This window comes from Callorhinus ursinus, unplaced genomic scaffold (genome assembly GCF_003265705.2).
Source record: "Callorhinus ursinus isolate GAN/ISIS: 27379988/994484 unplaced genomic scaffold, GSC_fseal_2.0 scaffold5, whole genome shotgun sequence".
Lineage (NCBI taxonomy): Eukaryota > Metazoa > Chordata > Mammalia > Carnivora > Otariidae > Callorhinus > Callorhinus ursinus.
Genome location: NW_027397067.1, coordinates 40,910,272 through 40,935,028, shown reverse-complemented (window position 1 = coordinate 40,935,028; position 24,757 = coordinate 40,910,272). Strand labels below are relative to the sequence as shown.

Below are 24,757 nucleotides of genomic sequence, written 5' to 3'. Positions count from 1 at the left end.
GAAAGCAGACTAGAAAAGACAGGCATTCACTATAGTGTCTTGTTTGTGGAGAAAAATTTGTGTGAGTAGAAGGGGGTAGTCATCCCAAAACAGTAAAAGAGACTGGGAATACCTGTCTAAGCTTGTCCAAAAGAGGGAGTCTGATCTAAGCACACTTGTTCAGACTAGCCTTATAGTAAGTGCTCAATAAATGATAGCTATTATTTTTGTTAACATAGGTGAGAATGCTTCCAGGTACCCTATAACTGAGAACCACTTTTTGAGATTAGGTACCTCCATATTCCATTTCCATGTTTAGCAAACAACTGAGCATTTGACTTCATACAGAGAGTATATATAGGCCAGGAAAAGTGCTGGTCAGCCAGAGTTGGTCTCAGGTCCACTTGACCAGTGTTTCTTCTTGTGAATTAATATTGACAATATTGACATTCTGGAGTGTTGGTTCTGTGTGCTTGTTTAAAGGGAGTCGGCCTCAAGGGACAGACTCCTCCCCCTGTGACCTCTGGGGGTAAATGACCAGAGTTCAATTCCTGGCTTTACCTTGCACTATCTCTGTAGCTTTGTGCAAGCTATGCAATCCTTTATGCCCCAGTTTCCCTTATCTGTAAAATAGGAAAAATAATAGTACCTACTTCTGAAAGTAGTTGTAAGAATACAATGAGATAACGCACAGGGCTTGCCACATAGTAAGCCCTCCATAAATTTTAGCTTTTGAGGTCAGGTTCCCCTAGGACCAAACCCTGGACTGTGGGGATAATAAGGCAAATGTTATCTACTCAATGAGCCTAGTTTCCCAAAGTGCTACCCTTTGCTTGTATATGGATCACCCGGACATTTGAAACAAGCCACTAGTACTTACCTAGTCTCGAGTTTTACATATATTAACTCATTTAATATTGATGGCAACCCCATGGGGTAGATGCTACTATTATCCCCATTTTACAGATGAGGAAACTGAGGCATGGAGAGGCTAAATTTTTTTTTTTGCCCGAGTAAATGGTGTCTTTCATTCCAGGAACCACCTTTTATTCACTTGTTAGACTATCTTCTTTCTCACAATCATATCAGAGAGATTGAAAACTCATTTTTTTCATCTCCAACAGTGTTTTAAAGATATAGTTTCTGCTTTCTTAGTGAGCTTTGACTCCACCCATAAATATATCATGTAGTTATAAAACTGGTGGTCTGCTTTATTTGAAAAAAATCAAATCAAATCAAATCAAACATAAGGTTGTTCACCACCTATTACGTAGCCGGCATCACAGAACATCCGTGTAATTGTGCTTTCCACTTACCATTTTTTCAAGATTGGTCTATCTGCTCTCATGCTTCAAAAAATTAGAAAGTAGTAACAACAAACTTGCTTCATAAAGTTATTAGTGTCTATAAATCTGAATAGGCATGCATTTATTAAGCCCCCTGGGTGTTGGCATCGTACCTGCCGAACATCTAAAGTAGTAAAACTAACATTTTTGTGCCTTTTTAGAGCCTTTCAGAAGATGCTCACATCACACAATAACTGCAGAGGTGAAGAGAGAAAGAAATCGTCAGCTTTTCTCTGCTTTTGCATCTCCGTCCTTAACCCCTGGAACTCACGAACATTTGTCCAGCGAACCTCAGCAGTTATTTATTGAAGCTTCTCATTACCACAATGGGCTGGCCCCGAACTTTGTCCGGGAATCTCGCCTCTGTTTGGTGGAGGCTCCCGGATTGGCTGGAATCCGAACATGCGCAGAAGCTCAGCGAACCCAGGGCGGGACGGTGCGCTCGCGGGCACCGCCTCCCCTCCCCTGACAACGGGAAGCGGGTGAGCGTCAAGACGCCTGCGCAAACGCGGCCGGGGCGCCGGGGTGGTGGGTTACGCTTGGAGAGCGCATGGGCAGACAAACTGTACGTCCGTTTGTCCGGAGCGGAGGGGAGAGTGGGCGCCATCTTCTTCTAGGCTCACTGAGGGCTCCACCTGTACTGGGCTAGCTGCTGCGACGAGGAGTGCCCCCCGCCCCCGGCCTTGTGTGTCCGACTCGGCAGCAGTGGTGTGTGTTTATTGCCAAGTGCGAAGCAGTTACCCTTGGGGCGTCGGGGTGGGGAGGGGTTGGCGATGGGGACGGAAGAACAGGGAAAGGCGGGGCCGGCAGCCGCGCCAGGAGCTAGCGTAGCTTCTGCCGTTAGGGCACCCTCTTTCCTTGCTAAACACCGACTTTTCCCGTCAGCCTCCATGTGGTGTGGTGTGTGCGCTGCCCAGTTTTCTTAAGAGTGAAGATCTCGAAGGATTTCATAGGTATTTTTTTTCTTTGCTATGTCATCGTAGTCAGTGGTGGCAGAAAAGCGTTGAAGGCCTGGCTCGTTAGGCATGAGAGTGGCCAAAGTGTTTGAATTAGGTATGGGGCAGTTCACCCTGTGGCGAGTTAGGGTGGAATGTTTGCCCTTGGGACGGCGTGACGGAAAGGCACGGAGGTTGGGCGGTCCAGGTTAATTTGAAGGCTGATTTTGGCTGAAGGTCTGGCGACAGCATCGGATCCCACGTAGCAACTTTGGCCTGGCGCGAAAGAAGGAAGCTCTGACCCCTGGGAGTATGGACAAAGGCTTTGGGCTATAGAAGCAATGCCTTCGGATGATCCCCATTTGAGGATGATGGATGTTATGGGAAATCCTGTGCCGAGTGGATTCGTCTTCATTTACAGTTCCTTAAGGACTATGGCTCTGTGTCGTCATGCCTTTGGTTTTTATTTTAACCATCTACATTATAAAAGGATAAAAGGCAGATCTTCATAAAGAATAATTGTGGACTGGGCTAGGTTATTTTCTGCAGGGGAAACTCCTGCATTTAGAATTTCGTCATAACTTTGGGTTTTAAGGAATAGTCATTTTCTTTCCCCCACCGTATCTGGAAAGTGACTTGTTATTCGCTAGTTAAAATCAGATGGATCTGAGATAATACCTATTTAAATTTTAGTTTCTGGTTTCCCTATCAGGCTTGCTTAGAAGATGCACATTTCGTATTGTTTAGTGATAATGGTGATCAAGTGGGATGAATCCTGGATAAAATCAAAATTATTTAAAATGAACTTATTAATTTCATTGACTTGCCCTTAAAAGAGCTTTTAAGGACTCACTTCCATGTTTTCATAGGTTAGAAGTTCTAACAGATCAGGGTCTTTAAATCAACACAGTCACAAAAATACTTGTGTTGCATTCATAAGTAGAAAAAATTTTAAGTGCAGTGTACTTTAGGGTGTTTTGTGTATTTTGATTTTTGTGTAATGTTCTAAGTAGAATTTCTGGGGAGTTTGCTTAAGGAAATAACATGGGAACCACAGAAAAAGTGCTCATTTTGAGAACTGGTCTCTTACAGGTGGTTTCCCAGGTATGTCATTGTTGAGAGATAAAATGGTACATTTCCCTACCATCTAAAGGGCAGAAAAGTTAAGTGTTATTTATATGTGGCAAAATAGAAAAAATATTATATATTGTCTGTTTGAATTGGAATTCATGAGATTTGTACTCATGGAACTATTTAAAATGCTGTTTGTAAGCAAGGGAGAATAAGAAATTTTTTAAATTTGACATATTATTCCTTGAAGCATCCCTAAGTATCTTGTAGATATATTTATGTTCTTAGGGTAAATCCCTTTTAAAGAAAAAGTTTTAGAAGAGACAAAATGGCATGTATCTTTCTAAAATATTTTAAAAGTAAAGGAGCTAAGTCAATTTGCATAGGAAGGAATCTTGAAACTTTAGTGGGGACTATTCCAGAAGCCATTTATAGTTTTTTAAATGTTGGTGTGGATATTGGTTTGTTGAAGGAACCAGGCTTGTACTTATTTTTTATTTTTGGTACTGTGCGGATTTTAATAGACCATTTTTTAGAGCAGTTTTTTAGGTTTACAGCAGTAAGGAGCAGAAGATACAGAGATATCCCATATACCCCTGCCCCCACACATGTACCATGTAAATATTTTAATAATAAATGTCATTAATATTTTCAGTATCAGTGTGGCATTGATAATTCAGATGTAGAATATGCCCAGTAATTTCTTGATACCTTTGTTAGTTTAGCTTGTAGTTTAAAAAGTTTAATCAGTGGACCATTTTCAAAGGAAAATAAACCTTGCAGACATCAAAGAATATGTCTTTTTTTTTTTTTAGATTTTATTTATTTATTTGACAGAGATAGCGAGAGCAGGAACACAAACGGGGAGTGGGGGAGGGAGAAGCAGGCTCCCTGATGCGGGGCTGGATCCCAGGACCCTGGGATCATGACCTGAGCCAAAGGCAGATGCTTAAGGACTGAGCCACCCAGGCACCCCAAAGAATATGTCTTTAGACCACACTTTGTGGAAGAGTGGTACTTAAGTGTAAATACTGAATTAAAGCAACATTTATCGGCACATTAAAAACAAATTTATAATTATTTAACAACTTAAAAACTTAGGAAGACTACATTAAATATTGTTACTTTGGGTATCTGAAAATATTAGATATAAATTTCCTTAAGGAAATACCAAGTTAAGATTTTACAGCGGTTAATACTGATAATCCCTAAACATTCTAAATAAATGTGCTTTTGTTCTATTTTCTACATGTCATTTGGGTTTTCTCAGTGCAGCACAAGTTTGAAACGGAATAAACTTGTTAGCATAATAAGATTTTCTATTTGGCTTAAGATGAATTTTAATAGTAATTGCTTTAGGAGTTTAAGATAAGGAGTAGTAGTTGAGATTTTTTTTTTAATTTTGGAGGTATTTTATTTTTTTAAAGATTTTTATTTATTTGAGAGCAGCGGGGAGAGGCAGAGGGAGAGAGAATCCAAGCAGACTGTGTGCTGAGCATAGTGCCCAAAGAGGGGCTTGATATCATGACCTGAGCCGAAACCAAGAGTTAGATGCTTAACCGACTGAACCACCCAGGCTCCCCAGTTTTAGGGGTATTTTAGTATTTGCCTTAATTATATTAAAATCAGGAAACTTGGTTCCATGTTTGGAAGTGTGAGCTGTATGTGTAGAACTTAAAATTGTATCCAAAGGGTAGCCATTGGTTTGGATTTATTCAAAACATTAGTGTCTTGTTCATTTATTGTATCATTTTGAATCATTGCCTTATTAATTTGATTTGGTCTTTTGTTTTAAAAGGGAGGAAAATTTCAGGAGAGTTGGACTTAATGAGCTAGGTGTTTGGTCTTTTCATGAGTGGAAGTGATAGGCTTTTGGGGAATTTTTGATGTTTTTAAATTGTCATTTTACTTGTAGAACAGTTGTCTTTTTTTTTTTAAGTGGATGTAAAATTTATATACAGTGAAATGAAGAGACCTTAAGGATAGTATACATTTAGTCTTAGTAAGTTTATACACCCATATAACCAACACTCTAATCAAAATGTGTAACATTTCTATCACCCTATTCCTCGTGCCACTTCCAATCAAGGAGCTGTTTAATTTCCAGAAGTTTTTTGTTTTAAAATAATTTGCAGATGTCTACTTGGAATTTGTACTTCGTTTTTGCTGAAGGATGTTTAATTTCCCCTTGGAACAAAGAAGACTATTTTGTAATGCCCATAGTTGTGGTTCCTATATTGCTTCACTTTTAATAGGTAATTCTGAAGTGAATATCCTAATCTGGCGTTGTTTAAGATCAATTACAGGGTCCGAGGATTAATTATATTTCATTTTCTTTCCACAGTTAAGTTGCTTTTACAGAATTAACAGGTCTCCAAGAAATTTTAAAAAGGTAAGATATCCAGAGCTTAAGGCTTGACAAAAAAAAAATGTAAAATAGAATAGGACATGTAGGTACACATGGTTTCTGTACTTTACCTCTGGCCAGTGATGCACTAGCGGTAGACAGTTTATTATCATAAGCAAAAATTATATACTGACCATAGATGGCTTTTCAAATATGTAAAACTCATTGTGGTTGGTAAAATTCTTTAACCCACAAAGCTCTCTCTCATGTTTCAGTAGAAGATACGTTTCTAAGTGAGTCTGAAAATAGTTTGGTCTTGTTGTGAAGCAGTGCTTGGCAGACTTACAAAGAAGATTTGATATTTTTGATGCTCATATTGTATAGGATAGGTGATATGAAATATTTTTTTGAAATGGTTTATTTGTATGTTTAGATGGGAGAAGGTTTATTCTTTAAGAAATTAGATACAGTCAATATTTTTTGTGAACTCAAACTTGTTTTCATTTATAAATGCTGAAGAAGGTAGGAACCAAGTAATTATTAAGTTTAGTTTGGGATAAGGTACTTCAAAAATAAGACTTGCTATTATGTGTACCTTTCTGTCTGCAGGTCATTATTGCTGTGGTTTGAGCTCAGCATGGCTGTAGTCATCCGTTTACTGGGGCTTCCTTTTATTGCGGGGCCTGTGGATATTCGTCACTTCTTCACGGGATTGACTATTCCTGATGGAGGAGTGCATATAATTGGAGGGGAAATTGGGGAGGCTTTTATTATTTTTGCAACAGATGAAGATGCAAGACGTGCCATAAGTCGTTCAGGAGGGTTTATCAAGGATTCATCTGTAGAGCTCTTTCTTAGTAGTAAGGCAGAAATGCAGAAGACTATAGAAATGAGAAGAACTGATCGCATAGGAAGAGAGCGACCAGGATCTGGGGCGTCAGGGGCTGGCAGCTTGTCTAACTTTGTTGAGGCTGTTAAAGAAGAAGCAAGTAATTCTGGATATGGCTCTCCAATTAATCAAGATGCTGGGTTTCATACTAATGGTACAGGACATGGTGATTTAAGGCCAAGAAAGACACGGCCATTGAAGGCAGAGAATCCTTACTTGTTTCTGCGAGGTTTGCCTTACTTAGTAAATGAAGATGATGTGCGTGTCTTTTTCTCTGGTTTGTGTGTGGATGGCGTAATTTTCTTGAAACATCACGATGGCCGAAATAATGGTGATGCCATAGTAAAATTTGCTTCATGTATTGATGCTTCAGGAGGTCTTAAATGTCATAGAAGTTTTATGGGTTCAAGATTCATAGAAGTAATGCAAGGCTCAGAACAGCAGTGGATTGAGTTTGGTGGTAATGCAATTAAGGAGGTTGACATTCCTATGAGAACTGAAGAACATTCTCCACCAAGAGGAATTAATGATCGACATTTTCGAAAACGATCTCATTCAAAATCTCCCAGAAGAACACGTTCTCGTTCTCCTCTTGGATTTTATGTTCATTTAAAAAATCTGTCCTTAAGTATTAATAAGAGAGATTTAAGAAATTTCTTTAGAGATACTGATCTGACTAATGAACAGATTAGATTTTTATATAAAGATGAAAGAAGAACAAGATACGCCTTTGTGATGTTCAAAACTCTGAAAGACTATAACACCGCTCTGGGTTTACATAAGACAGTTTTACAGTATCGTCCAGTTCATATTGATCCTGTTTCTAGAAAACAAATGCTGAAGTTCATTGAATGTTATGAAAAGAAAAGACCAGTGTCAATAGAGAAAGAGAGGCTTGGACATATTTCACAAAAATACTCTCAAGAAAGCTACCCTGGCCAGAAACTGTGTATATATATAAGAAATTTTCCTTTTGATGTTACAAAAGTTGAAGTGCAAAAGTTCTTTGCGGACTTCTCTCTTGCAGAGGATGACATTTACTTACTTTATGATGACAAAGGAGTTGGTCTGGGAGAAGCATTGGTGAAATTCAAAACAGAAGAACAGGCCGTGAAAGCTGAACGTTTAAACCGTCGGAGATTCTTGGGGACAGAGGTATTGTTAAGACTCATATCTGAGGCACAAATGCAGGAGTTTGGTGTAAATTTTTCCTTGATGCCCACTGAGAGAATACAAGACCATTCACAGTCATGTGATAGAGATGACCATTCCCATTCGTTTGACTCAAGTGATCCACCAATATACTCAGTTGGCCCATCTGAAAACTTTAGGCATCAGCAGGAGGACTTGAGGCAACTGGACAATTTCAAGCAAACCCAGGCGGATTTCCGACAGCTTGATAGGAGCCTTCCAGAAGACTTTAGGCATTCCCCAGAGGACTTCAGGCGCTCCCCAGAAGACTTTAGGCGCCCTCGGGAGGAACACTTCAGGCGGCCTCTTGAGGAGGATTTCAGGCGCCCTTGGGAGGAGGATTTCAGGTACCCTCGGGAGGACTTCAGGTACCCTCGGGAGGAGGACTGGAGGCGGCCACTCGAGGAGGATTTCAGACGGCCTCCCAAGGAGGACTTCAGGCGACCCCCCGAGGAGGACTGGAGGCGACCCCCCGAGGAGGACTGGAGGAGGCCCCCGGAGGGAGACTTTAGGCGGCCACCTGAGGAGGATTGGAGGCGGCCTCCTGAGGATGACTTCAGGCGGCTTCCCCAAGGGGAATGGAGACGACCACCTGAGGAGGACTTCAGGCGACCACCCGAGGAGGACTTTAGGCGACCTCCCGAGGAGGACTTCAGGCGGCCCCCTGAGGAGGATTTCAGGCGACTTCCGGAGGAAGACTTCAGGCGACCTCCCGAGGAGGATTTCAGGCGTTCTCCTGAAGAGGATTTCAGGCGTTCTCCTGAGGAGGATTTCAGGCGACCGCCCCCAGAACACTTTAGGCGGCCGCCCCCGGAGCACCTCAGGCGGCCGCCCCCGGAGCATTTCAGGCGGCCGCCCCAGGAGCACTTCAGGCGGCCGCCCCAGGAGCACTTTCGCCGGCCGCCCCAGGAGCACTTCCGCCGGCCGCCTCAGGAGCATTTCCGGCGGCCACCCCAGGAACATTTCAGGCGCCCCCGAGAGGAAGATTTCAGGCACCCACCGGATGAAGATTTCAGAGGCCCTCCTGATGAAGACTTTAGGCATCCTCCTGACGAGGACTTCAGGAGCCCCCAGGAGGAAGATTTTAGATGCCCTTCTGATGAGGACTTCAGGCGGCTCCCGGAGGAAGACCTCAGGGAACCTCCAGAGGAGGACCCTAGACCTCCTGACAGTTTTAGACCTCCTGCTGAGGAGTTTAGGAACCCACCTGATGACTTTAGAAGTCATCGCCCTTTTGTGAATTTTGGTCGCCCAGAAGGTGGCAAATTTGATTTTGGAAAGCGCAGTATGGGAAGTTTTCCTGAGGGGAGATTTATGCCTGACCCAAAATTAAATTGTAGTTCAGGTAGAGTAACACCTATTAAGATAATGAATCTTCCATTTAAAGCTAATGTTAATGAAATTCTAGACTTTTTCCATGGCTATAGAATCATACCTGATTCAGTTTCAATACAGTATAATGAACAAGGATTACCTACAGGGGAAGCCATTGTTGCTATGATAAACTATAATGAAGCTATGGCTGCTATTAAAGATCTAAATGATAGGCCAGTTGGCCCTCGCAAAGTTAAGTTACTGTTGCTCTAGAGAGCATTTCTAAATTCATTTACGTTACGTCCCCACAGTATTGATGCAGTAAAATGCATTTGTTTTTAAGTTTATTTTTAATGATCTAATGAAAAACATTTTAATTTGACTTGTGAATAGAACAAATGTAAATATTAGAATGTGCATCTGGTTTTCTTTTGCTTGCAAATGCATTCAGTTTTTCTAATTTAAAATTATATATGCCCCCCCCTTTTTTTCTGGAGACAGTGGGGGAGAAAATTCCGAGTGCATTTTTGTTGATGTCATGGGTAAACCTCAAGACTTGTATAGTAGAGCTGTATTTGGGGAAGATAAATTTTATATTCACTTTTGTTTCCAGTCTGTAGTCTACATCTTATACTGTATAAGGAAATGGTCAGTGACTTATTGTTCAGGTTTAGCATTTTTATTGCTAACTGCCTGCAGAATTAATGCCCTCTTCTTTGTCTGAGATATTACTGTGTTAAGTCTCCCGTTAATTATAAATAGTTCAAAATAGACAGACTGTGAATTTGAAGTTTACTTAAATGTAAAAAGCTTAGGAGATTCTTGAAGTTTCCATGTTCGTAACTGCAAAGTTTTATAAAAATAAAAAAAATGCAACTGAATAGACCAACTAGTTAACTTGTATTTGTATAAAAAGAAAAAAGAATTACAGCTTCTTCTGTGAAGTTTTCAACAGCTACCTTAGTATTTATGATAGGACGGACCAAACATCCTATAATAGTAGCATAGAGAGCTATGTTTAGTTCTATGGTTTCCTCCACATTTCATCAACCAAACTGATAAAATTAACTCAAAATACTTAAAAGTTACTAAAAAGTAACGATAGCTACAAAGGACATTCAGGCTTCTGCTGGGAAGAATCTGATATATGGATATACTTTGTTTTTAGGAAGAATTTAGTGATGATTCATTTAACTTGTAGTTTTTATTAGGTTCTCATTTTTAAATTTCAAGACTTTGTATCCAAAGATTCTAACTAAATATAATCAGACTTCTATGAGATTGAATTTTGACTTCTTTGATATATTTAGTGTGGGCATTTTGTAAACACTGGATTTGATTTTTTTAATACCCATAATAATATTAATGGCTAACATTTATTGGGCACTTACTGTGTGCTAGGCAGTAAAAGTGATTTACATGCATAATCTCAATTTAAATATTCTTTAAGAAGTATGGAATATTACTTACGTCTCTTTCAACAAGTGAGATAATGAAGTTTAGAGGTTCAGTAACTTGCCTAAAGTCATAGCTTGTAAATCATGGAGAGTTTCAACCCAGACCACTGACTCCAGTTGATGCTCTTAACACTTTTGCCTACTAACTTTGTGAAGTGGTACTTCTGATTTTAGTAAGATCATGCTAAAAATACTTTGAAATATTTCCTTTACACATTGCTTTAAAAATAGCATTAAAAATAAAATTAGTATGCTCATTGTTCATAAAAGACAAATTAACTTTAAAAGTTTTCATATATCCAGGGCTTCTCTTGGATAATAACATTATAAATTGACTCATAATTTAAAGTTGTTTATCAAATATGATTTGACTTTGGTTGGCCTTTAAGGTTACATAAAATCAGGTTAATTTTTCTCAATTCTGTGATCCAGGTTTCCTATACTGAGCAAATAAGAATAAAATTTGAATTTATATATGGTCGTTCAGTCATTTAATAATAGGATATTGCAGAAGTAGAATATTTTGTCAGTACTTAGCCATTTACTACCATTTTGGATGAATCTTCAGTGATTTAAGATGTCTAAGAGAAACCAACTCAAGTTTCTGTGTGTTTAATTATAGTGAATATAATTGCTAAAGCTGGTAATTTGGTTTGAAAAAGCACATCAATATGGCTCTTTAGTAAGCTTATTAATAGCCAGGAGAATGATAAATTAATAACCAAACTAAACAAGATGAACAAAATAGGGAGAAATGATATTTGAATGCTCAAAAGATTATTTAGATGGTTCATTCGATCAGTCTTCTTGAGGAATGTATGGAAGACTTTAAAACACCTCTCAAATGGGAAGCGGTAAGAGCTAAGATGAAGCCTAAAGGTGAAATACCACATAATGTGGAACTTTTTCTCAGAATGGACTGGGGTATGATGGTGGTAGTAAATAAGAGATCAACAATAGTAAACACAAGCTTTGTATTTTGATTGTAAAATTAATGAATTGATAGGAATAGATAACTTTACTCCATAATCCTTTATTTTTTAACTTTTAAAAATAAAAAGTTAAATAATAGAAAACTGGCTTCTACTGAATAGAACCATTTTTGCACATTTTTCCCAACTCTGCTTTCAGTGGTATATTGATAAATTGGCTATGGTAGGAGTTCTTATGCCATGGAAGTTGACAAATGCAACATAACAGGGCATTTTCCATGTTGGAGAGCAGTTAACCAAGCACAACACCAATTTCAAACACACAAGTTCTTATACACCCATCAATATAGTTGATCTTGAATGACCTGGGTTTGAATTGCCAGTGTCCACTTACATGAATTTTTTCCATAAATACAGTACACTATTTTCTCTTTAACAATATTTTGTTTCTCTAGCTGACTTTATTGTAAGAATACAATATATAATGCATATACAAAATACATGATTGTTATTGGTAAGGCTTTTGATCAACAGTAGGCTATTAAGTTTGGGGGTAATAAAAATTTATTCAGATTTCAACTGCACAGAGGTCAGCACCCCTGACCCTGGCATAGTTCAAGGGTCAACTATATCACCCAGTTTTGCCTCCTCTCTCCTACTCCCAGATGTATCAGGTACACTAGGAGCATACTGGTTCTCTAGTTTAATACCCAGTGGCATTTTAATTATCTTAAAGCCAAACATTTTTGTCAGAGGTATCTGAAAAATATAGTTCATGTCTAGAAAGTAAAAATAAATCCCACAAACCAAGAGGTAGTTAAGAATCATTATATTGGGAGTACACTTTTATCACTTAGAATAAGCAGTGGCTAGAGCAGTGGCTCTTGGTTCACCTATCACCTATTAAGCAGTGACCCCATTACCTCCATCTTTGTATTAAATGTTATTACTTAGCTGCATTAGATACTATATATTTATGATCTATAATTATGAATTAACTATATCATTCTCAATAAACCTAATAAATCTATTTTGGAGATAAGAAATGGAGGGCTATAGGCTAAGTAACTGGTTAGGTTACCTTTTTTTTTTTTTTTTACAAGGAAGCTGAAAGAGGTTTTTACATTTTTAAAGATGGTTACATTTTTATGTGTATGTGCGTGAGTAAAGTGATAGAAGTTTATTAAGTGAAGATACAGAAAAAGCTCTCAAGAGTGAGAGGGGTCCCAACAGCGTTGCCGATGAGGGTCTTTAGGGTTGGTCTTTTATAGAAAGCTAACCAGGGAACTTAAATCCTTTTAACATCTCTATTGATAACACCTTCAAGGGCTTACTTCCTTTTTAGGTCTCCGTTATTCTTTGTTGGTCACAGGTGATTATCATAAAGACACCCACCCCACCCCACCTGCCTAGGGCATAAAGGTGGTTACATTTTAAATTATTATTTTTTTAAAGATTTTATTTATTTGACAGACACAGCGAGAGAGGGAACACAAGCAGGGGGAGTGGGAGAGGGAGAAGCAGGCCTCCTGCGGAGCAGGGAGCCCGGTGCGGGGCTCCATCCCAGGACCCTGGGATCATGAGCTGAGCTGTACCTACGTTAATAGCCTTTATTTCATTTCTCAGCCCACAAATTATAAAAATACTTACTCTAGCCCTTTAAGTTTGCCAACCTAAGTCTGGTCTAAAAGAAACTTAATTTTACGTTGCTTAAAGTATTATGTATAGTAATCCTTTTGTCTTTTTTTTTTAAGATTTTATTTGAGAGACAGCACCAGCAGGGAGGAAGGGGCGAGGGAGAGGGAGAAGCAGACTCCCTGCCACACAAGGAGCCCGATGTGGGACTCGATCCCAGGACCCTGGGATCATGACCTGAGCCTAAGGCAGATGCTTAACCGACTGAGCCACCCAGGCACCCTAGAATATTTAAGTAGGAAGAGCATTCATTTTATATCAGAACTATTTGCTGACTGCTTTATATATCAGGCACTGTTTTAACTTTATAGCTAGGGCAACTAATGCACAAGAGAAGTGAGTTGCTATTATAAACAGGAGAAATACTGTTTTTTTTTCCTCCCAGCTACAACACCACAGTTAAGTACCGAAAAATAAAAATGCAGTACTTTCAGTGTCTTAATTCATTTAGGGTTCTAAAACATTTTGAATATTTTATTTATAAAGTACTGAAGTAATTTTATCACTTAGGACTATTCTCAGGAAGCAATGTTTTGTTAACAGAACCATGAATACCAAAGTCAAAAAGCTTTCTAGAAAGTCTTTATTTGTCTGAGTAATTGTTTTTTTGTGGTTATCTCAAATGATTTTATAAATTTCATAATGTTTATTTGCCTGACTGGTATCCATGAAATATCAAAAGTTCAATCCCCATCCAAAGAAACAAATGGACGTACTGAAAGGCTCTGATTAAATTGATTATTTTCAGGAATAAAAGTAACTATATCCTCTTTCATTAAATAGATGGTGGTTTGGTAAAATTTTTATACTTTTAATGGTTTTTGGTTTTCCATGATGTTTTCTTAGGCAACACTCCGCCAAATTACAGCTTTTCAAAAGTTGTAGTTTCGTGTATAATTCCTTAGTATGATAATCATTTTCATTTTAAAACCAGAATCAGGCTGAATGTAGCTTTCTTTTTGAATCTAAAATTTAAGACACTGATACCCTAGTGTCCCATTACCTTTAAACAGAAGTAATAACAGTCTTGTTGAAATGTAAATTATCAAACAACGAAACTTAAGGTTGTAGTAAAAGTGAAAAAAAGGAAAGAAAAAAAAACCCTTGTCTTTTTTATTAAGGCTTTATGGAATAGAATTTGTATTTAATCAGAATGACTAAAGACCCTTTTTTGGCAATGAAAGCAAAAGAAGCAAGTCAGATTGTTAGATCTCTTGTTTTTTTTGTCATCTACTTATACTGCAACCACAACTATGTATAGTGCATTAATATGAAATACTTTTGAAATACATAATTTTTTTTTAAATGGAACCTATACAAAAATCACATACTGTTGGATAGGATGTTGAAATGACTGGTGTGTAGTATTTTTTAAAACCTTCATTTTTGGTCAGCACAAATTTCCTTTAATTTTCATTTCCAGTAGGATTTCATTTTGAGGTTTAACATGTATGAAGCCAGTATAAAGTTTTACAGTGTAGTAATTCTGGATTCCAAGTCATTTAAGATGAAAACTGAAAGGTGAAGTTTACTTAAGAAAATTAATTTTCTTCTTCTGTAACATCTAAGTCTTCATCCTCTTCATCATCTTCTGCCTGTTGATCCTTTCTTAGTCGACAGGTAGATACCTGTTAGAAGTTAACACATTAAAAAATATATTAAATTAAAATATTTTTACATGCTTGGTATCTTTTTAATAAGCTCTTACAGAGAAGGGCACATGGAACATGTATTTCAGGAAGATAATTTCTAGTAATGAAACTTCCCTACGAATTATTGTATTCTAAGGCTGAAAACAGTCACAGTTTTTTCATTCATTCATCATGTTATTTTTGAGCAAAAATATGAAACTAACCATTAGATTCCAGTTGGATACCAGCACTTTAATAACATAAAATACTTCAGAGAAAAGGTACAGATTCAGGATATTATGGCAAATATATTTTAGGTTAAATAGTTCTTGGGTCACAAAAATAGGCATTTCAATGAGAATCCTCAAAGGGATACCAAAAACTCCCAAGAATCTTTCAGCTAGGCAGCTGAAATATTAAAATTTAATACTATGATTTAAATGGAATGAGTTGAGAATCTGAATTCACTACTTGGCTTTAAGTCCTGACCATTGCCACTTGGGTCATCTTGCTTCAAACCTTTCCTGAGGGCCATCTGGTAATGTCTGGAGACACTGTTGTCACATCTGGGGGGGTGTGTTTGTGTGTGTTACTGGCATCTTGTGGGTAGAGGCTAGTAAGGCTGCTGAACATGTTTAGAATACACAGGATACTACTCCCCATTCCCTTGACAAATTATCTGGCTCAAAGTCAATAGTGTGGAGGTCAAGAAACCCCGGAATAATGTACTTTTAAAGTACTACACAGATGTTAGCTAATTTTGGTAACATTACTAGCTCGAAATAGAAACAAACTGTATGTACTATGATACTAGATATATGGAACTTAATGTGTAAGGCACTTTATGCTGGAATGATAAAAATGTAAGTTGGTTGGGGGAGAGAGGCATACATAGCAGTAAATAAATGAGTAGATAAATGCTTAGAGGAGAACCAAATGAAAATAGAAGGTATTGGGTCACATTTACCTAAAAGTTAAATTTTGAAAATATTTTGCTCAATTTTGAATTCTGAATGCTAGGTATGAAAAAGGGTATAGATCTCTAGATCAGAAGTTGGCAAGCTATACCCCATTTTGCCTCCTGTTTATGTAAATAAAGTTTTACTGTTAACAGCCAAATTGACTTGTTAATGTACTGTTTATGGCTGCCCTTACTTGGGACATAGACCATATGGCCCATTTTTTTCTATGGCCTCTTAGAGAGCAAGGTCATTCACCCCTCCCAGTTTTAGACACCAGGTAACTCAGGTTTTCTGGGTGTGGAAGAAATGAGAAAATTGACTCTTACCTAAAGATATGTGCTTCTGTATCTAAGATAATGTTCAGCAAAAGATCTTTTTTAGGTATAATTTTCAATAAGTCTTGATAGTGGAATTTTTAAACCCTAACCAGTTTGACTTCAGAATCTGTGCTCTTCATATTATACTGCAGAACAAATCTAGATTAGCATTCTCTTGTCCTTTCCACTTCTGCTCTCACACGTTCTGCTTTAGAGAGTATTATGTGCTATAGTATACAAGATAAAGAAATAAGAGAGCTGTGCCTAGTGTAATCTTCCATTATTTTATGTAAGAAGGTAGGAGGGTAAGTTATAATAAGTCAGGACTTAAGGGAAACATTTTTAGTACTGAACACCACCAACGGCAGCTGTTCAAATTCCTTTAAATTATGTATGGTTTCTAGCTTACCTGTCCTGTTCCAGATATACACTTAGCTGAGAGTGATCTTTGAAGAGGCGACTTTGAATTTGCTCTTACTATATCTAAACGGGATGCATAATCTGGTGGATACAGAGAATTTCGGAAAACCTGTTGGAATGATAAAGCAACATTATAAAATAGATATCAAACCCTGGAAATCCAGAAAGCCATATTAAGTTCCTCTTAGTTAAGATTTTTTTTAAGCGACTTAACACATTTCCTCAGCAAAAGCTCATCCACCCACCCACTTCCACCTCCCAGGACAAAATTTCTATTACTGTTAATTTAAAAAAATTAAATACAAAATATATATTTTTAAACATTTTATTTATTTGAGAGAGTGCACACACAAGGGAGAGGCAGAGGGAGAGCGAGAATCCCAAGCAGGCTTAATGCCCAGCGAGGAGCCTACTTGGGGCCTGATCTCATGACCCTGAGATCATGACCTGAGCCGAAATCAGGAGACAACTGACTGAGGCACCCAGATGCCCCAATACAAACAGTATTTCAAGTTGTAAAGATGAAAGCTCAAAAGGTTATTTGAGCCAGGTAAGGTGACTATGGGTCCTCAAACCATCACGTGAGAGCTTTTGCTGAGGAAATGTGTAAGTTGCTACCCTCAAAGAGGATGCTTGCTAGTAGGGAGGCTGCAAGTCAGTCATACCTTGATTCTTTGTCTTCTGCCTATCTCAACTTTTACCAATTTAACCTGATTGCAGTACTCATAGTATATTACATAAGAGTAAGTTGAAGCCAGTATAATTTATGCATTCCAACTTCACTAGAATCTGGAATACCTTTGTTGGTTTTTTCCCTAAAGCAACAGTTCCAAATACCACTCTTAAGCCTGTCTATATCTTTGTCTTCTCCCATTTCTTTAACATACAAATAGGTAAGGTTATCAGATGTGAATTTCTTCAGCTTCACTCCCTTTTTCCTCAACTCTTCACCCTCTCCCCCAACCCCCCTTTTAAGCAAATGTCATTCTGATTCTTTCCAAGGGGCATATTTCCTGTATGCAAAACTTGAAACCATAAAACAAAAGCTTGCTTTCTCCACAGGTTCCTTCCCCCAGCAAACAAGTTCAAAATCAATCTTTTTTTTATATTCTTCATCTCTATTTGTCAAAAACATACAAGTAGGCTTTCACCTTCCACTGAGATTGCTCCTGCCAGAAACCACCAAGGTCATCTTTCTGTCTTGATCTTTATTGACCTTGTTATGAAACTTCTTTTCATGCCATCTTTAAACTCTTCATGTGCTAGCTGCCCTACTTTTTCACATCTCCTTTTCTACTGCTTATACCTTAAATATTTTTAAAGGGTTTCCCTAAGGCCATGTTTTTTTTCACACCTTTCTCTGAAAGATCTTATCTGTACAGCGTTTAATGTCTACCTTTCAAGGAATTCTCTATGGGCTTTCTACTGATAGCCATACACAGCCATACTTACAGGCCCAACTACCTTCTGTTCTCTTAGACCAACACCATCTAGTAGAACTTTCTGAGATGATAGAAATGCTTGCTATTTTGTGCTGTCCAAAAGGGCTACATGTGGTTACCAAGCCCTTGAAATGTGGTTCATATGAATGAGGAACTTAATTTTTAACTTGTAGCCACATGTGCTTAGTGGCTACTGTGTTGGACAGTGTAGCTCTACATTTCACCTTTACAATGAACGATGTTACGATACATTTAGTAGACCAAACTACAACCCTGGCCATTGCCCCTCAATTTCTCATCTGAGGTATTTCTATTTTAATTTATTGACTCTACACATTTTTCTTTATAGTTTACTTAGAATTAGCTTACTGAAGACCAAAATATATTATTAAAAAACTTTCTGGCTCCTGATTACCCAGGATCCAAATTCCAAGGCTTAAGATGACTCAAACCTACCTATCACTCTTCACTTCTAGCCTATGTACCAATATGTAGAACATATTCTGTTCTGCCTTTGCAATGCTGATTCCTCAGAATTCCCCAGAATCATTCAAGAGCCAAGTCAAATACCATCTTCCGCTATCTCCTATTCTCTAGTCAATTTCTCCTATTCTATTCTCTAGCTCCTATTGTTCATACCCTCAATACAGCTTTCATTTCATTGTTCTGTATTTACATATCTCTCCTTCTAGCTTTAAGTTCCTCTAGAGCAAGGAGCCCTGTTTTATCTTTTCAACTCCTCCCAGCTTAAGACAGTAACATGACAAATGAATGATGTTAACATGACCTTAATCCCCATGTTTTGGGGGGAAAAAAAAACTAAGGGATGTCTCTACACATTTCTTTAAACCTTAGAGAAGTGCAAGACACCAAAGAAATTGATGAAACTTAGCCCCACAGGTGAGACTTGTGTTTTAGGGCACTTCAGGCATGCTAATTAGATTATTTAACATGTTACTAAGGACTCAATATGTTTTGGTGCCAGATATGGCACACTGGTACCCTGGTATGATATAAAAACTAGATGACTCATTAATCAACTGTTATTGGGAAGGATATATTTTTGTTAGAACAACATTCCTTTTTTAACTGTTCTAGCAAAGATGAAGTTAAAAGTGGGAAATGGAAGACAGTATACACCCATGAGATAAAAGTCTAAACCAGTTAAATATTAAAATTAATCTCAATGCAAAACAACAGATTTACAGGAGTATTTATTGGCAATAATGCATTTCCCAATATGGTCCAAGATCTCTTCTAGGAGTGAGTCTCAAGATGTTGTGAAGTGATTGCACAGAGATGATCTTTTGAAGGCGAAATGAGCCTGACAATGCTTTTTTATGTGAAGAACAAATAAGGTAAGATGGTCTGTAATATAACTAGATGCCTAACTGCAAAAAAATTAGCTGCTGCCAGATTAAGTCTCAGCAGTTCTTGTAAAGCATGGACCACCTAAGAAAAATAGCAAGTTCTTTCTCTGTTCCTCTCTACATATTTTCTCTACTTGTTTCTAAGAAACCCTGTATTTAAAGGATCCTTTTTCTTCATAGTACCTGTTTGATATCATTTTACTTCCCCTGGTCTCAAAGGTGTCCCGAGACTCCTCTCCTCTCCATGCCAGTCTCTATAGGCATAATAGTAACAGTTTATGCCTATAGTTTGTTATGCTTCAGGATCTTTGTGTATCTATCTGTACCTTTGCCTGAAAGGGTTGCCAGGGGTTCTCCTACACATCCCTCAAACTTCTCATTGAGAAATCATTCTTTGATTTCTCCAGACTATTGAGAATCCTCCATCACATATACTTACAGCACACTATATTTTTTATGAGACTGGTCATATTATAAAACTTAAATAGTTACACAGTACAGGCATACCTGGTTTTATTGCATTTCACTTTATTGTGCTTCACAGATACTCTGTTTTTTACAAATTGAAGGTTTGTGGCAACCCTGCTTCAAGCAAGTCTATCGGTGCCATTTTCCCAACAGCATTTGCTCACTTCGTGACTCTGTCACATTTTGGTAATTATTGCAATAGTTTAAACTTTTTCATTGTTATTACTATATATGTTATGGTGACCTGTGATCAGTGATTATGACTCACCGAAAGCGCAGATGATGGTTAGCATTTTTTAGCAATAAAATACTTAATTTAGGTATGTACACTTTTTAAAAGATCTAATGTGATTGCATACTTAAGAGACTACAATATACAACATTGTATATTAACTATACGGGAATTAAAATAAAAAAACTTAAAAAAACAGACTCTAGTATAGTGTAAACATAACTTTTATATGCACTGGGAAACTAAAAAATTCATTTGACTTGCTTTGTTGTGATATTCCTTTTGCAGAGTTCTGGACTGCTGCAATCTGAGATATGCCTGTTAATGTCTGAACTCCATGGTAGATTTTTAAGTTTTTGCTTTGACAACTCAGACCATTTCTAACTTATAATGCTAAATCCTCAGAACTTCGAATGCTGCCTGGCATATAACAGGTGCTCAACAAACAGATGTTGAAGGAACATTTAATGAGATAAATACTGTATCTCCATTTTAGGGATAAGGAAGCTGAAGTATGAAGAACTTGCTCAATACGGCCCCACTACAAAGTGGGGAAGTTGATACTTTGTCAAAAACTTATCTGCCACACAGCCCTGAGATCTTTAGTTTTTTTATGAATCTCTCCTCTCACAGTAACAGTTTATGCCTGTAGTTTGTTATGCTTCGGGATCTTTGTGTATCTATCTGTATCCTTTGCCTGAAAGGGTTGCCAAGGGTTCTCCTACACATCCCTCAAACTTCTCATTGAGAAATCATTCTTTGATTTCTCCAGACTATTTAGAATCCTCCATCACATATACTTACAGCACACTATATTTTTTATGAGACTGGTCATATTATAAAACTTAAATAGTTACACAGTACAGGTACCTAGCTAGCTGATTAAGAATAGTAGTAAGAGGAGTGGTGTGACAAAAAACCTAGCTAGGACCTCTGGAATGAGAAGGAAAATCTTGGGGTCCAAAGGAAGTGAAGAAACTTTAGTTACCTTTAACAAATGGCATCTCAAGGGCATTTTAGAAAAAAGGAGAATGAAAATACTTGTAAAGAGGATTCCAGTCTTGTAGGAAAAGTGGGGGATCAATTCTGAACCTGACACTCAATGCAGTGTTGTTTCTTGTAGGGAATGGTGCACATCACTCATCAAGAAGCACACTTTTCTTCGCAGGATAGAGAGGATGCAAACACAGTGTCAGTAGTCAGACTTCTGGGTTTGGCTCCCAGCTATATTACTTATTAGTTAGGGGACTCTTTGGGAAGTTTCTTAACCTCATTCTGCCTCAGTTTTCTCTTCCACAGAAATGAGGACAATAAGTACTTCTATCAAAGTTGATGGGAGAATTAAAATATAATTAAAATGCATAGGTCAGCAGCTGTCCAAAGTAATCACTTTATAAACACTTGCTATTTTATTATTTTATAAATGACACATATAAGCTTGATCTATTTTTTAAAAAAATAGGACATGAAAGGAGTGAAAATTAAGAGAACTTAGCTTTAGTATTTGGAAGGACTGGACCCTTAGGAAGCCATCTATTGATAAACAACAGAAATATCATATATGCATAACTGACAGAAAACTGGGAGATGAGATTTTGGCATTGGAAAACATATACACACATATTAAAACATGTGCCTTTCTTCATTTTAGTCAAGCTGTAATCTGATTTTACTGACTTAAGTTTCCTGGAACCAATGGAGTAGTGAGAAGAGAAGGCCCAGGTGTGCTTTATGATGGACAGTTAATAAATAAACAACTCAGGGTATCTTCACAATTGTAAAATGGCAGACACTCCCAAATTCTATCACTTAGTAATACAGAATTCTGGCTATATCTTGAAACTACCTGGCCTTTTTCACTTCTACTAAGATAAAATATGGACAAAATATGTCTCCAATATTTCACCCGTTTTAGCAAAAATACTTTTCTGCCTTTTTTCTTCCCTTTTAGAAGATAGGAGGGTAGGATATTTACTCTTGAGATGTGCTTGCTGAAGCCAGGCTTAGATATTTAAATGCTCTAACATTATTAGTTGGCCAATTGGATTTGCACTGAACTCTCAGTACAAAGCAAGCCTTATTATAAATCTACATTTATTTCATAGCATACTGATTAAGAATCCTGGTTCTGCTATTTATACCTAAGTGTCTATGGTCAAGTTAAGTTACTTAAAGCCTCTAACCCTGTTTTTGTAGCTGTAAAATGAGAATAACAGCACCTACCTTATTATAGGATTGTGTGAGGGGTCAATGAGAAAATTCATGTGAAGCTTTGGGTATTCTGCATAGCATAAACCACTCAAATGTTAGCACAAATCACTGTTATGGTTAGTATACTTAAGTGACTTATATCACCAGTCAAAATGATACATTGTTTCACATAATGGCCTTATTAACTAGCTATTAATAAAGTAACTCTTGGAACTTTACCATGGTTAATTTGAAAAGTTAAAAACACATACTCAGAAAATCATAAAAGTTCAGCTATTTGGGACTGCACACAGTAAGATAAACCCCTGTAGTACTCAAATTTATTTTTACCCACACAACCTAATGCTTTCTTTTAAATATGTCCATCTTAATAGAAGAACTGAACTTGGATAGACATAGTCCTACCTCCAAATCTTCTTCTTCATCAATCTTTTGTATGTTTTGGTAGGCAGCAGTGTAGACCTCTAAAGCTTTGCCATGAAATAACATTTCAATAGTGATAAATTCTGAAAATATAGTCTAAAAAAAAACCAAAGATTTGAATTTAAACAATCATATGAATTTGTGAATTTAGTAAATTTATTCCTTACTATAGTCTTGGCATTTTATGAAATACAGAGGTATCTCTTTTTCCACAGGGCAAATGAAGTACAAAAGATAACAGGAATAAAAATGGTTGCAAAGACCTTTTACTGCACAACCTTGGAAATTATACAAAATATTTCCTATCTGACCATTTACTTCCCTCTTATTTTTTAAGTTAGTTTTTGTATACCTTTGTAATTGACATTTGTGATAAAGATCTGACTAAAATGTATATACCATTATGTACTACTCTGTCACCATATGTCTAGAAGTATTAGATAAAGCAGGTCAGTTCTAAACCTGGTATTTTGTAATTCCAACTGATGTTTAAACAATAGAATGTTTTTTAGACAGGAATTATATCCCATCGTATTTCTATGTGTTCTTATATTCTCTAACCACAAAGGAATTACTTGGTAATTATATTGTTACCACTGATAATAGCATCATGGATTTGCATAGAGCCTTCCAGTTTACAAATATATAACTTGCCTAATGCTGCTCACAGCTAGAGTGTTGAAACTTGGGTCTGATTCTTCAAAGGTTACAGTTCTTGCTTATTGTACTGTGCTATTCTTGCTGGAATCAATCATTTCTTTCACAAATAAACTGCACGTAAACCCTATGAACTTGATAATTTATGACAAGGAAGATGATGCACTAAGAGAATGAATGAAGATGTACATGTTGATCTAAGCAGGGGCGAGATAATCAGTAGGTAAGGAAAGGATACAAACCAGACAAGTTTTCAATAAAATAGGATCTTATCCTTTTGTTATCTTGTTCCTTATAAAAAAAAAAAACCTCAGAGCATTAAAGTAGAAAGAAGTGGGCAGAATAAGGTAGAAAATACTCAAGCACTGTCCTTAAAGCAGCAAGAGAGAAGAGATGGGTTATAGAAGACAAGAGTCAAATATCCATTTCTCTTCATTCCTGCTGTCCTGTGTTTGCCACCCAGATAGGAATGGTCCTGTACTTTGGAAGACAGTGTTACAGTTATCCCTTAGTGTCCTTTAATTCTCCCCACTTCCATCTCCATTCTTAAGGATTAGAAGAATATTTAAGGGAGTACTAATAGGTTTCTGGTCACTACTCAATGTAAACAGATCTGTAGTAGAAAAGTATCCCTTCTGGTATGCAAAGATTGGGCTCTGGGATAAGACACAACTATGACTCAAGAGTGACCCTTACTGTCAATTCCTGTAGGTCACAGAGGATTCTGGCATACTGCAGTGGCAACTAATAAGCAGCATTATGCCCAAGAATCTCCAGATATCCAGGAAATACCTTCGAGGTGAACTGGCTTTTGATTAGGACTGGGACTCACAGACTCACTTAGTTGTCAATCTTCCTAAGGTAGCTGCCTAGCTAGAAAGGAGTCAAGTGCCCTTTAGGAGTGTGGAAACTCCTAGAGGGAAAACAGCAGAACTAGGAGTCAATGATAAGCCAAAATACTGAAGACTCCTACTTGGTTCTTGGTCTGCAGCTCATTTTAGGTAATGGGAACAATCAAGCACAGGCTTACATCTTTCCTTCTGAATCTTAAATTTAGAGATTTTCTACATTTAGTAAATAAAGAACTATATAAAAAACTATAGACATAGTTTGACTTTATTTTTGGAACAGAAAATTTTTTCATTTACTTAGGCTTAGAATTATACAATAAACCCTTAAACTTGTTTCAGGTAAGTACAGAGGGAGGTTGGAGAAGCACATTTTACAGTGTTACATAGTCAACTATGTTTTAGTTTTTCTTGGATATTTACAGACCATCTGTTTACTTATATGGATAGAGAAGGTATTTACCTTAATGCTATAAAAGTACCTGAGAAATAAAATAGCCTCAAATAAGGGATTAAGCTTAATCACTCAAGTGAGTTAGGTGTTACTCCTATTTTTAAATATTTCCACAAATGACATTCTAAATCTTTAATAGATACACTATTTAGTAACTAGTGAAATC

General features: G+C 37.3%; 2 protein-coding genes across 9 annotated transcripts in view; one reads left to right on the top strand and one right to left on the bottom strand.

The window, feature by feature from the left end:
* The first annotated feature begins 1,829 nt into the window (after nt 1–1,829).
* Nucleotides 1,830–23,423, top strand: RBM12B (RNA binding motif protein 12B). 8 transcript variants are annotated; one of them, XM_073892962.1, is made up of 5 exons: nt 1,830–2,033; nt 2,211–2,278; nt 2,498–5,586; nt 5,676–5,723; nt 6,288–15,906. In XM_073892962.1, exon 5 carries the CDS (start codon nt 6,316–6,318, stop codon nt 9,343–9,345), a length of 3,030 nt encoding a protein of 1,009 aa, XP_073749063.1. In that variant the 5' UTR covers nt 1,830–2,033; nt 2,211–2,278; nt 2,498–5,586; nt 5,676–5,723; nt 6,288–6,315; the 3' UTR covers nt 9,346–15,906. The 8 variants fall into 8 exon arrangements, 7 of the variants coding, with proteins under 7 accessions (XP_073749063.1, XP_025726616.1, XP_025726615.1 ...); XM_025870831.2 differs by lacking the exon at nt 2,211–2,278 and having other exon boundaries at nt 5,467–5,586; XM_025870830.2 differs by lacking the exon at nt 2,498–5,586.
* Nucleotides 14,354–24,757, bottom strand: part of CIBAR1 (CBY1 interacting BAR domain containing 1) — a 26,136-nt gene continuing 15,732 nt past the window's right edge. The window contains exons 7-9 of the mRNA XM_073892964.1: nt 22,615–22,728; nt 16,476–16,595; nt 14,354–14,784 (exon numbers count right to left, since the gene is read on the bottom strand). Coding sequence (XP_073749065.1) covers nt 14,698–14,784; nt 16,476–16,595; nt 22,615–22,728 — 321 coding nt within the window. The 3' untranslated portion in view covers nt 14,354–14,697. The remainder of the gene's footprint in view (nt 14,785–16,475; nt 16,596–22,614; nt 22,729–24,757) is intronic.